A 15,241-nucleotide genomic window follows, 5' to 3' on the forward strand; every position below is an offset into this window, starting at 1 on the left:
AACTTGGAGGCTTACTTCATGAAGCCGTATAAGAGACTAGAAGGAGTCTTCTAGCAAGACAGAGTCCTGTATGATGGTATAGAATCACAGTGTGACATCTCACCACCTTTGCCATATTCTGTTTTTTAGAAGAAGCACGTCACAGGTCCCACTCACACTCGGGAAGGAGGCTTCAAAACAAAGGTGTGAACATCGGAAAGCAGGCATCATGGGAGGGGCACCTTTCATCTGTCTGCCACATCCTTCTCTTACTTTTCTTTATAGTTTTACAACCTGAGTGTGCGTTTCTAAAGAGTATTGTCACATTTGCATGCTTTTGAAACTTTGTATAAATGGAATTTTACTGTAACTATTCTACAACTTGCCTTTTTTTTTTTTTTAACTTAACATTGTGAATTTAATCTATGTTAATGCCTACTCCCATAATTCGTTTATTGTTCAGTGTGGCATAGGATTCCTTTACTTAAATGTACATTTTATATATACAGTTTTTTGGTCACTATATATTTGCTGTTTTCGGTTTTTTGTTTGTTTGTTTTTCAAATCTAAGCAATGCTACCTTGATTATTTTTGTATATGTCTCCTTATGCAGATTTACAAGAAATTCTGGGGAATATACCTATAGTGGAGTTGCCTTGGTAATCTTCTGCTTATCAAGATAATTCCAATTTATTGTCCAAAGTAGTTCTGATTTACACTCCCAATAGGAGTGTTTAACAGTTCCAGTTGTTCCACATGCTCCCCAAAATGTGGTTTTATTAGGCTTTTGATTTGTGCCAGTCTGATGGGTATGATATGGTGCTTTGCAGTTTTAGTTTACATTTTCCTTATTACTCTTTTAATATGTTCATTGATCAAGCTTGTGTTCTTATGTGAAGATATTAATAGTTCTTGGAGTCATTTCCCTGTTTTTCTATTATGCTACTTTATTGTTTTAAATACTGCTTTTCAGATGTCCTTTGTATATTTTGGATACTAATTCCTTGTCAGTTTTGAATTTTGCAAATTTCTTCTCCGGTGTAAAACTTGTTTTTACTTTCCATTTGGTACCTTTTGATAGGCAGAAGTTCTTAATTTAAATGTAGTCGAACTATCATTATTTTATGGGTTTCGCTTTTTATATCTTAGGAAAATTGAAACTAAGTCTGTATTGAAGTCTCAAAAATTTCTCTTATGTTTTCTTCTAAAGTTTATTATTTTACCTTTCATGTTTAAATATATAATTCAGTGGTTGTGAAGAAGGGATCCAAGTTCATTTTTTCCTCATTTAAATGTCCAGCTGTTCCAATGTTATTGAATAGTCCATCTTTATCCACTAATTTGCTTTGTCCACTCTGTCATAAATCAGATTATTACCTATGTACATAGATCTGTTTCTGGACTAATTTTATTTTTTCTGGTTGTCTCTAACTGTCTCTGTTCAGTGCTGTCTTCATTTTTCAATGTTTTGACGTCAAAAAGACCAAGTCCCTTTACCGTGTTTTTCTTTGTTAGTGTCTTGTTTGTTCCTGACTCTTTGCTCCTATATATCAAGTTTATGGTCAGCTTCTTGCTTCTATGAAAAGCCCTGTTGAGGCTTCAATTGGAATTACTTTATGTCCATACACCTGTTTGGCATGAATCAACATTTTGTAATACAGCATCTTTCCATCCATGAATGTATTAGGTTGATTTATCTATTTAGGTCATTTTAAATGTTTTTCATGAAGTTTTATAGTTTCATTTATAAAGGGTTTTGAATCTAACTTTTGTTAGATTTTGTTGCTATTCTAGAAATCATTTTAAATATACATATTTTCTATTTATTGCTATTCTATTTATGCATTTTCTATTCCTAATTATAGAAGTATAATTAACTTTTGTATATTGATCTTGCATTTTTGCCACCTTGCTAAGCTGTCTTACTAATTATAATTTATCTGTAGCTTGTAGCTTGTTTTAAGTGGATGGTCATATTGTGTAGATAATTCCATTCAGTTCTTATAATCTTTCTATCTCTCAGCCCATCTTTAGAGCTACTTTGAGAGTTGTCATTGTGTCAGAACACATACATTTAGATGTAACATGTGCCTTCATTTTCATGAAGTTTCTAGAGTCTACCCTAGCACAGGGGCCTCACCTTCCTCTAAACCTTTATGGATTTACTTGCCTATACTACCTTTTTGTTGGTCACTCTGTGCTTGTGATGTTAGTAATCTTTGTACATGTTGTATCTCAGCCATTTTTTCTCTTCATAGCATTAGGGCAGCACCCCAGGCCTATGAGCATCAAAGATTGATTGCTTGGTTAATTGAAATGCTTTCTGGGTAATTGCATTTATATGGTAGATATATTTCTGAAGACTTCACACAATGCAAAATTTGAATCGTTTGAGACAGTGTTTCAGTAAGAATAAATATGATGTACGGGGAGCTAATACATCTAATGTACTTGTACTTGTATACTTTTGCTGTAAATGTACTCTGTCCTCTCATTAATGTGTTCCTAATATGTCACAGCATGCTCTTCCATATGAACAATATAACATATAATAACAGTCTGACCTTTTTTTTTTTTTTTGCATTTTTATCACATCTAACTACCCTTCCAAAGTTATTTTTATGTGTTACTTGGCACTAGCACCAGCCCTTGCTGAATACTTGAAGAACATTGTACATAAGAGTAAAACAACTTTAAATGATAATAGTAATAATGAGTGTTCAAATAATAGCACAGTAGTCACCAGAACTGGTGTATGACGTGGTTCATATAAATAATTTAACCAGGGGCTATGGAGAACAGCTAAAGTGACAATACCAGGTCGCAACAGAATTTATATTACTTAGCCATAAAGCTTATGATTAAATGGGAATCTAGACAATTTTTTAGTGTTTGAGAAATTTCAGTATTTCAAATTTTATTCATAAAGTGAGACATATTTTATCACACCATTTCAAATGTTCTTATTTCAGGTTTACATGAAATGTTGCTATACCGTATGTTACTGTTGAATAAAAATAACTTTACAAATACCAATTAATGCTTCCATATGCCTCCTAACTTGTCTTCAATCATTTTTCTTTGCCCAGGTACCATTAGGCTTCTCAGCTCCACCAGATGGCCTCCCCCCAGTCCCCCACATGGCATACTGTGCTCTGGAAAACCTGTATCTTCTGATGGGAAGAGAACTGGAATATCTAGAGGAGGTACCTCCAGGAAACGTGCTAGGTAGGGTGATGCTGTTTATTATATCCTTATTCCATTCTAGGAGATTATCTAACATGTCACTGAAAATTTAGTGAAATTTTTGAAGGGAATAACTTTATTCTTTAGTTTGATAATTTTTTGTTTCTGGTATCTTTAACTTAGTACATTTGAGTAACTAACATGGAGATCAGTTACTTTCTGTGAATTATAGGAGCTGTTTTAAAAATGTGTTGCTTAAGTAATTTGTAAATGCTCTAGCCTAAGCTGGAGTTCCATTTATTTCAGAGTGAGAGGAGAAATTCCTGCTCACATCAAGTCAATCTAGATGACTAAGGCATTTCTGGTTCTACAGATTAGATTCTAAATTGTTGGAAACTATTCTGATGTAAAGGTCTATTTAAACTCATTGCTTTTTTCCCAATGCTTTTTTCCTTTGAGCATTGCTTTGCTAAGATTAGTTGATTGTCGGTTTATATCTGTAAATATTATTCTTCATCTCCTTAATGTTATCACTTGTTTGACTTCTGCTCCTCATGTGCAGAATTCACTTTTTGAGATTCTTAGTGCAAACCTATAGACTCAGATGAAGAAATTTCTCTTGGATCCAGAGTATACTATTGAATACTGTATCCCATTGTACTGTTAGATTCTGAACCCTTAGGGTCATTGTCAGCTATAGAGCTATTTATTGGGTGATTGCTTGGTTTGGGAATCCTCAGCTTTTTAGAAAAAGGTTTAACTTTTTAAAAAAAGGTCTAGTCTGTTGGTCCAGAATATCTAATGGTTTCTCTGGATTTTATAGACTTGAATCCAAGAAATTTGCCAAAGCATGTTGCCATTCACCTACAGAGATATATTCTTTTCTTTCTTTAATTTTTTGGCATGAAATTTGTAGAATGCTTAGCTTCTCATCAGTGTTACCTATTTTCTTCTATCCCTTTGCAAAATGCCATTTAACCTTAACAATTGATGTATCTTTGTAAGCTGCCACAGCCAGCTTTATCAGAAAAGGACATTGGAAGAATGGAAAACACCCTACTTTTGTTCATAAGCCTTCCTTGAGATTACTGTATTGCTCAGATTAAATGGAACATGAGGTATATCTCCAGCATGATGCTCAAGGGAAAGAGAAAGTATTCTGCTGAGTGAATGGTTTTTATATGATCTTCTCTAATTAAGGCCTGGTGCTTGTGTTCCTTCCCTAGTAGAGGATGAGAATGTGACATGCATTAGTTTCTGGTTTTCTTTTTTCTTCCTGTTGCTGAATTTCTAGATGCTGTCCAGGACTGAGGTTAAGTGATGTATAAGGAGAGAAACCATTTCTCTCTCTTCTGTTTTCCAAGGCAGCCTTTGCTCTGCTATATGGTATGGGGAGACAAACCTACTATAAGCTAAAATTTTTCATTTATTCTTGGAGAAGAGATATACCTTGATGTCTTTTATTGACCTTTTAAAAAAGTGAGATGATAGCACAACATGGGGTAAGAATGAAGGTGACTAAATCTTTGTTTACCAAATTGACTTACATAAGACTGAGCCAGATGGACAACCAACCACTTTGGAACAAAATGGATTGAAGAGGAAAAGCCAGATTTATTTCCTGTAAGAGTTAGGATTGTATTTAGCTGCAAGTAACCAGAAAACCAATTGCATAGTCTTAAACTTCACTCAGTAGGAAGCCCAAGGGTGGACAGTCCAGGGCTGGTGTCATGACTCTTCTGTGTCATCAGGGAGCCAGTGGCTCAGCATGTGGCTTTTGTACCCATAGAAGCAAGATGGCCTTACATGTCTGAGAATCATATCCACATTCCTTACAGCAAGAGAGTACAAGGGTCAAGACCTTCTAACAGGTTTAATGTTTTTATTTGGAAAGAAATGCCTCTCTAGTGACTTCTGTATATATTCTCATTTTTGTAGTTTTGTCATATGTCCGCTCCTAGCTGCCGGGGAGGCCTGGGATTGAGTGTTTTACTCTTTCAGCCTGTGTAGTTAAGGCAAAAGATATTGGGGTTGTGAATGGCTTTTGAATAGCCAGTCCACACTCTTAGAGCTGCATTTGCCTTCCATTCACCTGGTGATGCCTGAGGTGCCTTCATTAAGGTTCTGTTTTCTTTACATTAAAGAGAAAGGTAGTCCACCAGAAGGATTTTGAGCATAACATTGAAGGAATTGGAATGCAACCAGCCACTTTGATGGGGCTTTTTGAATTGAAACATATAGTAATTGTGTTTCTTTTATTAATTGAAATCTAATTGAGTGCCCCGCATGACTAGAAAGGATGAGTATACCAAAATTACGGCCATAGTTTTGCCACTAACTAGTTATATGGCCTCAGGCCAGTTATGTAACCTTGCTGGACTTGTTTTCCCAAGTGATTTGGACTAGAGCAATGATTACTAATATTTCTTATGATAGAAATAGAACAGCCACTTTTAATTTTTTTATAAGACTGTGGATTCCCAGGGATGCTTTTATTTGTCCTAACTGGGATTTGTCATATATCCTAAACTTTAAAGATAAAGCATTAAATAACATTGCATGGAGTACATTTTTCTACTGTAGCTATAAAATACCAACAAAATTGTATTTGTAATTTTTTTGGTAAAATACAAACAGAATTGAAGTTTAAAATTGTCATTATATGATGGCAGGTTGACCTCCTAGGTGGAGATGGAATGAGGTAAACCTTTTTTACTTATGTCATGAAGATCTTCCCTGGATTTTGTCAGTTTTCCAGTGACTTAAAAAAAGTTCTAAACTAGATTATCTTCAAGATTGCTTCTAGCTTTTAACATTTAAGCTGTGTTTCTTAAAGAAAAACCTTATTTCAGTAGTTAGAATATTTCCCTCCCTAGTGTTTATTAGGAGGAACAGTAAATGTTTTGATATGATTGCTTGGTTTGATTGCTAACCCATTTTAATGGCTTCATTAAAACATCTTGAACTGGTTACCTGCCTCAAAGTCATAGAATTACCTTTTTAGGCAAAGTTTACTTGTTCCTTGATTAAAAATACGTAGCATATGTTAGCAGTAGCAGCAGTCTCATAAGCCAGAGTGTTTAAAAAAAGCAACTTTTCAAAGCTAGGAGTCAGTTTAAGACAGAACAAAAGAGGCCAGAGAGTCGTGTGTGTGTGTGTGTGTGTGTGTGTGTGTGTGTGTGTATAGATATAGATTTTTTTTTTTTTTTTTTTTTTTTTCGAGAAGAGTCTCACTCTGTCACCCAGGCTGGAGTACAGTGGCACAATCTCGGCTCACTGTAACCTCTGCCTCATGGGTTCAAGCGATTTTTCTGCCTCAGCCTCCTGAGTAGCTGAGACTACAGGCGTGCGCCACCATGCCCGCCTAATTTTTTGTATTTTTAGTAGAGATGGGGTTTCACCATGTTGGCCAGGCTGGTCTCGAACTCCTGACTCGTGATCTGCCCACCTCGGCCTCCCAAAGTGCTGGGATTACAGGTGTGAGTGACCGCACCCAGCCAAGAGTCTGGTATATTAAGGAGTGAGAAGAAAACTGCCCAAGAGAAGGCTAGCTGGCAGCCACAGGTAATAAATACTGGGGTTCCAGCTTTTGGCTTTCTAGGGTGAGTTGACTGTGACCAGGTATGTCAGCGCGTTTTTGTTTTTCTTTGAAACAGATTTGTCTTCTCAGGTAGTTTTGAAATGGAAAGAATAAGATGGCTGCATTTGGCTGAAATAATCTATATACTCCAATTACCTGTTGTTGCATAATAAAACACTCAAAGCCTAGTGACTTAAAATAAAGACGGTCCTTATTTTTTCAAGCATCTGCCATTCAGGCATGGTTTGGTGGGAATGGCTTGTCTCTTCCACGTGGTGTCTATTTTTTTTTTTTTTTTTTTGAACAGAGTTTCCCTCTTGTTGCCCAGGCTGGAATGCAATGGAGCAATCTCAGCTCACTGCAACCTCTGTCTCCTGGTTCAAGTGATTCTCCAGCTTCAGCCTCATGAGTAGCTGGGATTACAGGCACCCACCACCACGCCGGTATTTTTAGTAGAGATGGGGTTTCACCATGTTGGCCAGGCTGGTTTCGAACTCCTGACCTCAGGTGATTTGCCTGCTTCTGTCTCTCAAAGTGCTGGGATTAGAGGCGTGAACCACCGCACCTGGCCCCACGTGATGTCTATTGATACGGCCCAAAGCCGGGGCTAAAGTCATATGGAGGCTATTTCAAGCACATGTCTGGAGGCTGATGCCAGTTGTTGTCTGGAACCTTGACTGGGAGTGGAACTAAGGCCTTTCCATATGGCTGCTTGGCTTCCTTACAGCATGGTGGCTAAGTTTTACGGATGAGCGACCCAACAAGGAGAGCCAGGAGGAAGGTATATCATGTTTTTATGACCTAGCCTTCAAAGCCTTCAGCCCCACTTTTGCCACATTCTGTTTATTAGAAGTGAGTCACTGCACCTGGCCCATGTTCAAAGGGAGGGAACTGACTCTGCCTTTTGATGGGAGGCATGTCAAAGTATTTGTGGATATGTTTTAAAACAACCACATTGCTAATCGTAGATAATTTCTTGTTTCCTTCTGCATTTTAGCAGACTTATGACAGGACACATATAAAGAGATGTTCATAGCGATCAGGGCAGGCCTGTAAACTTCATCTTTTTTACTTTTGTTAAACTTTGAGAAAAAGTTGTAATTCCTATTTAATAACAAAATAGTGGAGACCAATATGATTGGTACCCATATGCTTTTCATCATAATTGATATGGAGTCAGTAAATTTATCAAGTGCAGATGAAAATTTTTGTTGGAAAAGGAAATGAAAACATTATATGGCCTTCTTGGACAATTCAGCATTATTCAGTCAAAGTCCAAAGGAAAGTTCTTTTATTGGCACTTGAAAAATGCAGATTTCACATTTGAACTCAGCTATAAGGCACGTAGAGAACTTATATGTGCTGATAAGTGTAGAATAGATTTTGTGGTCTGGAAATAGTTGATTTAAAGTTTAAAGTTGTTTAATTCTAACCTGATGTTTTATAAAGTTGGTATAGATGGGATCAGAGAGACCTCACCATGTTTAGCACACAATAGCCTTTTGTTCAGTTTCCTGCTGAGAATATCTCTAAAAATAAATATTTGCTACAGGCTCCTATTAAAATGTGAGGGGAAATTGAATTAGGATTCCAAATCTTTAGCCTTTTCATATACTCCTTTAGATCTCTTCCATATGGTTAAATCTTTAAAAGTTGAGAGACATATTCTGAGAGGAAACATGATACTCTTCTTTTCACAGCATGAGGAAAATAATAAATATTAATTAGCCTTTTTCTGAACTGGTTTTAGTTCTGCCATGGTTGGTTGCTGGGTCAGTAGGAATTCCGTCAGTGTTGATAATCTGTGTGTGTGTGTGTGAGAGAGAATCCTTAGTCACGTGGGGTAATCTAAGAGTGAGAAACCTTTGAAGGGTTTTTACTAGCAAATCTGATTTAATTTATTTCAAGGGAAAGCTCAGTAGAATTTGGTTCTTAAGACTTTGTGATACTTTTATTATGTTTTTAATTCAGTTAGTAGTGAATTTCTTTTAAATGTACTTTATTATCAACATTTCCATTTGGAGATAATCTGTTTTAATCAGTGAAAACCTAATAGTCATTTCTTAGTTTTAAGAGTTTCAACTGATTTTAATGGCTTTTCTCTTACAGATAATAATGATTTTATTCTCTTTTTTCCTTATAGTTGTGTGCCATATTTTTTTTATTTTCATATTGCTTATAAGAATATGGTAAATAATAATAATTATAGTTGCTATTTTGTCTAGTTCCTTCTGGACTTTAATGGGAATGCTTCTGGTGTTTTAGTTTCAGGTTTGCTGATGCCTGTCAATTCGATATCTCTTATTTATTGTGCTGGGAAAGAATTTTTTTTTTAATAATCAGGAATGGATACTGAATTTTATTGATGCATTCTTAGCCTCTGAAGACAAAGTTATAGAGTTTTTCTCCTTACTGTAATTGATGTCGTGAATTATATTTAATTTCCTGATTATTAAGGCATCCTTGCATTCCTATGTTAAAAAAATAGCACGCGATCATTGCATATTCTTTTCAACCCCTATTAGGTTCAGTGTACTGGCATTTTGTCCAGCATTTTCTTGCATTATAAGTTAAAATGGCCATTCTTTTCTTGGTATCATAATACTAAAATGGGAAGCTTTCAATTTTTTTCTACCCTCTAAAGCTGCACTCTCCATTTGGTAGCCACTAGCTACATTCACTTACTTAAATTTAAATAGATTGAAATCAAATAATATTAGAAGTTTACCCATCAGTTGCACTAGCCATATTTCAAGTGCTTAATAGCTATGTGTGGCTAGTGGTTACCGTATTGTATAGTGCTGCTCTTGAGAAATTTGTATATGATGTAAGAATTACCTTTTCTTCAAAAGTTTTGAAATAGTTCACCTTTAAAACTAACTGGGCTTGATGCATAAAATACTTGATTCTTTCTATCTGGTACACTTTATCTTTTTCATTTTCAGTTCTGTATATTTGTGTTTTCTTGTTCGATTTCTTTATTACAAAATTTGTCTTTTTATTTTAATACAGTTGTATATATAGTTAATGTTTTAAAGTTCTTTTTAAAAGATAACTTTCAGTATAGTGCAAGCCATAATATTTGTCCACTTGAAAATGCAGATAAAGCCAGGTGCAGTGGCTCTTGCCTGTAATCCTAGCACTTTGGGAGGCTGAGGCAGGCAGATCAGCTGAGGTCAGGAGTTCAAAACCAGCCTGGTCAACATGGTGAAACCCTGTCTCTACTGGAAATAGAAGATTAGCCGGGCGTGTGGTGGATGCCTGTAATCCCAGCTCCTCAGGAGCCTGAGACAGGAGAATCCCTTGAACCCAGGGGACACAGAGGTTGCAGTGAGCTGAGACCACGCCATTGCACTCCAGCCTGGGTGGCAAGAGCGAAACTCCTTCTCAAAAAAAAAAAAGAAATCAATTATTCTCAACTTTGAAAATGCAGATAAGCTAAATAAGAGTTATTGCTTACTGTAGGGGTAACCATCAGTCTTTTTCTGTCCATATATGTGCATATTTTTTTAAATTGTGGTAAGAAAACACAACACAAAATTTACCATCTTAACTATTTTAAAAAGTATACAGTTCAGTAGCATTTTTTATTTAAAAATCATACTTTCTGTACTGTTTTTTAACCTGTATATTTTTCTCTTGGAGACAATCCCTTCTCTGAATATAGCTTTCCCCGCCTTCATTTAAATGCATTTGCTGCAACTTTCAGAACAGTGTTAAATAGTGATGCAATAAGAATCTTTGTTTCATTTGTTAAGTTAGAGGAATTTATATATACATGTTATCTATATATGTTATATATGCATATATATACACATAAATATATATATATATGTTACCCTGAGATTAGGGCTAGTTTTTATAATGAAAAGGAAGTATCCTTCTTTTTCTATTTACTAGGTTAATTTTTAAAATGTGGGCAATGAGATTTATCAAATGGTCTTTTCTACATCTTTCAGGTGACATATATGAGGTTTTTATTTTGGATCCACTTATGCCGTGAATCATATGAACACATTTCCTAATATTAAGCCAGTTTTTATTTCTGGAATACAGTATTAGATGAGTGTGTTTCAAGTATGTTATTGAGCAGCAAACTCAGTCTGTCAGTAGTTTAGTAAAATGTTTATATTTGTAAGTTTGGTCTGTAGTTTTTTGTGTATATTTGTGTTTGTGGAGTTTTGATATCAGCATTATACCAGGTACATGAAACAAGTCACAAATTAGGGGATGGTTTTTATTGTTCTCTATTCTGTTTAAATGGCATAAGAATTTTCTGGTCCCTAAAATTTTGGATATTAGCACCCATGAAATCAGCTATATTTGGTTAGTTGTTAATTGTTATTGTCCCTTTCAGGTTCTTTTTACTGCTTCTTATGTCAGTTTTGGTACTTCACACTCATAGATAATCAGATTGACTATCCAGTTTATTTGTAATGGAGACCAGTATTAATACTGATTATATTCATGACAATAATTAATGTCAGGGCTTACTGTGTGCTAGAAATTATACTAAATATTTGGAAGTGATATCTTCTTTATTCCCTGCCAAGTGAGATACATACATTTCACAGATGGGAAAATTGACACAAAGATTAAGTAACTTTCCATGATCCCATGATAATATTTATTAAGACGACATATTTATCTACTTCTTTATCTGTAGTTATTTAATCTCTGTTTCCATATTACTTGAATTTTTTTCCTTTTCTCTTGATGTCTTATTGATGACTTGTTACATTGTATCTTTCCTTCTACCCTTAAAGAACCCATTCTTTATATATTACAGTCTTCTAGTATATTATGTATTATCTTTAAGTCTTGGTTCCTGCTTATCATAGATGGCTTTATATTTTAATTTTTAATTTAGATTTGATTTGTTTTCTTCTCAAAGGAAATCATTTATGGTCTGAATCTTAGTATAATTTGAACTGAATTTCTTTGAGTTGATATGCTATATTCTCTTTATCATATTTTTATGTGTACTCTAATTCAACGCTTTGCAACCAGAGGATTACAGTTGCCTTTTACAGATGTGACATGCTACTGATTTCTTCAGCCCTTGAAGCTGCTGAGAAGGTTATGAGAAGATGGGAGTCCCCTTGTCTATCACCCAGAACAGGTTGTTAGCATACAGGTTGATAAAATGCTTATTTTACAACTTAAGATGTGTCTGTTAATTCTCATTTTCACTGTCTGAAGTAACTGGCAATGACTATATAAGTTCTTTTGAATACATGGATTAATACAGCTTCATAATCTAATAACTGTTTATCTACTAATAAGCCCATTGCTGCTATATATAGTATATAAGAACAAAGGATTATTTAATGGGAATTTTCTTCCCCTCCATCTTCTAAGAGTATATTCCTCTTTTACTCTTAAATGACATTTAACAATGTAGAGGCCAGATAATTAGGAAAGATGAAATAAGAGATAATTGGAACAGTTTTTGTTGAAATTTGTCAGTTAAAGAAAGGAGCAAAATGGGTTAACAGTTTGAAGGAGTAGTTGAGTCAAGGGAGTGTGTGTGTGTGCTCATGTGCGTGTGCGTGTGTGTGTCCGTGTCTGTGTATTTAGTGGAGTTTGATTCTACTTGTTATATCAGTGGAAAACAGGTAGGAAAAGAGGAAAAATAAAAGATGCAGTGAACAACTTAAATGATTAATAATACAAGGTTTATAGTCTCTCCCAACTCAACAATGTAGAGAGCATAGCCATCTGCTAAGAAGAAGGAAGGTTTGGGAAAGAATAAGATTCTGAAAACTGGTAGATGCGTGAAAAAGCCACAACGAGCATTTGCTAGCAAATCATTAGATGATACCTTGACTAAATTGGACAGTAATGCGGTTCTGGGAAGAAGTGGAGATGAGGAGTCCAGTGAGTATTACACAGACATTGAAATATAAGACTGTCTTGAGTCAAGTGCCAGAGGGACTATAGGCTGTTCATAGCTTGAGGCTTCGCTAGTTATAAGCTTGGAGGAAATGCTCATGAGGCCATCTTTTCTCAAGTGTTAGGTCCTCTTGCTTCTTGTTGGGAGAGAGAGGACAGTCTCCCTGCCATAGAGCCACCTCCTGCAAACTCAGCTGATAGACTTGTTGCAGTTTTTTCATTTCCATCTGTGGTTTTGGCCCTACTAATCTACTGTTTCAGATACAGTAGTTGAAAGAGTAAACAATTGTATTTAGAACTTACATATAATAATGAATAGACTTCAGATCATATTCTCTTCCAAAGATATGCTGGAAACATACTTCATGAGTTGAGTATTTAATTATCAGCATAGTTGTCATGCCAACACTGGGCAGGCCAGAGAGGCCAGAGCCTGGAACTCAGCTAAACTAATACGACACTAGCAGGTCAAATGTCAGATATAGGAAGCCGGAAAGAGTAGGTGGGTGGTAATAGGCCAAGCAAAGGTCATGCTCAAGGAACCGATAGTGAGACGTTTGACCTCTATTCTTAGTATTTTTAGCACATGACAGAATGGGGAAATAATTTGACTTTTACGTGGTTTTGTGCAGGTTGGGAAGATATCCTTGATGGTTCACACAATAGTCTTCTTGTTGATAAGTTTGGATTTGATTTTTTCCAACAGAAAAGCAAGTGATTGTCAAAAGGGCTTTGAAGAAGGTGGAAATATACTCTCTTATGCCCATAAATTGATATAGTCCAGTTGGAGTGCAAGTTGTAAGGCAGGGGTAAATTGGTTAAGTAGATTTTTTTTTTTTTTAATTTCCAAAAATAAAGGATATTTTTTAAAGGCTATGAAGATAGCTTTTGGGAAAGGTGATTTTCAGTTATAACAGTAAGTATGAATTTTGAGTAGTGGCAGTTATTGTAAAGACCTGACAGGTCTTTTGGTCTTTCCAGAAAATGTAAAGTATATGATTAGGAGAAAGGTGATATTGGATAGAGAAACATGTTTCTAGTATGACCTGAAGCATGACATGTGGCAGACATTAGATGTAAAGTAATCAAGGAAATGCATCTTAAAATCTCAGTGAGATGTCCTTTCATAACCATTAAAATGACAGAAATGTTAAAATCTAACAAAATTCCGTGTTACAGATATGGAGCAGTGAAAACGTGTAAACTGTTGTAAATTGATACAACCACTTTAAGGAATACTGGACACAGGGTGTAGCAATCCCACTTCTCGGTGTATATCTTAGAGGAACTTTAAGTACCCTCTTAAACAAAGAGACAAGTACAAGGATATTTATAGTAGCACTGTTTGTGAATACAGAAAAAGGGAAGCACCCTAAATATCCATTGACAGAAGAATGGATAAGTAGATTATGGTGCAAAATGGAATATTATACATTCGTGAAAATGAATGAAATACATTATATGTATCAACTACAGTCAGTCTCACAAATAGAATTAATTTTGAAAACAAGCAAGTTTTATAAAACTTTTATCATTTATATAAAGGTTAAAAACAGATGGCTGGGCGCGGTGGCTCACGCCTGTAATCCCAGCACTTTGGGAGGCTGACGGGGGTGGATCAGGAGGGTGGGAGTTCAAGACCAGCCTGGCCAACATGATGAAACCCCATCTCTACTAAAATACAAAAATTAACTGGGCGTGGTGTTGGGTGCCTGCAATCCCACCTACTCAGGAGGCTGAGGCAGAGAATTGCTTAAACCCGGGAGGCAGCGGTTGTGGTGAGCCGAGATCGCACCACGCGCCACTGCACTCCAGCCTGGGTAACAGAGCAAGACTCCATCTCAAAAAACAAAAACAAAAACAAAACAAAACATGGACATGCCATATATTGTTTAAGAACAGATATATATGTAATAGAAAATAAATGCACAGAGAGATAAACAGTAAGTACAAGATAATGGTTATCTTGAGAGAGGACATGACTGAGGAGAAATACACAAGTATTGGTTAAGGTCTGTTTCTTAAGGTGAGTGGTGGACCTATATTGTCTGTTTTAGCTGTTTTTATATCTTAAATATTATTTACCTGTTTTTATATCTTAAATATTGTTGAATTTTTTCTTTAAAAAATTAGGGAACTGTCCGGGTGTGGTAGCTCACGCCTGTAATACCAGCATTATGGGAGACTGAGGCGGGTGGATCACGAGGTCAGGAGTTCGAGACCAGCCTGGACAACATTGTGAAACCTCATCTCTACTAAAAATACAAAAATTAGCCGGGCGTGGTGGCATATACCTGTAATCCCAGCTACTCGGGAGGCTGAGGCAGGAGAATTGCTTGAAACTGGGAGGCAGAGGTTACAGTGAACTGAGAGTTCAGTGCACTCTAGCCTAGACGACAGAGCAAGACTCTGTCTCAAAAAAAAATTAGGGAACAAAATTAATATCTTTCCCTGAGATTGTTGGTGGTGTCCTGCAGAATTTATCCCATATAATTGAGTAGAGAAGTTAAAAGTGTTTAATTTGGAAATAGAATGTTTTGTGTTAAAATTCTAGTTCAACTAACTTTTTAGCCTTGTAGCCCTGGGCAACAAGCCTCTCTG

The 15,241-nt window shown here is 35.9% G+C and overlaps 1 protein-coding gene across 3 annotated transcripts in view; it reads left to right on the plus strand.

The window, feature by feature from the left end:
• Positions 1 to 15,241, plus strand: part of LOC105493085 (elongation factor like GTPase 1) — a 130,167-nt gene that overhangs the window by 43,744 nt on the left and 71,182 nt on the right. For all 3 annotated transcript variants that reach the window (XR_011626251.1, XM_011760512.3, XM_024796375.2), the window contains one exon: positions 3,069 to 3,207. Coding sequence is in view for 2 of the 3 variants with exons in the window: in XM_011760512.3 (XP_011758814.1) it covers positions 3,069 to 3,207 (139 nt within the window). In the remaining variant the exon portion in view is untranslated. The remainder of the gene's footprint in view (positions 1 to 3,068; positions 3,208 to 15,241) is intronic.

Source organism: Macaca nemestrina, chromosome 7 (assembly GCF_043159975.1).
Source record: "Macaca nemestrina isolate mMacNem1 chromosome 7, mMacNem.hap1, whole genome shotgun sequence".
Classification (NCBI taxonomy): Eukaryota; Metazoa; Chordata; class Mammalia; order Primates; family Cercopithecidae; genus Macaca; species Macaca nemestrina.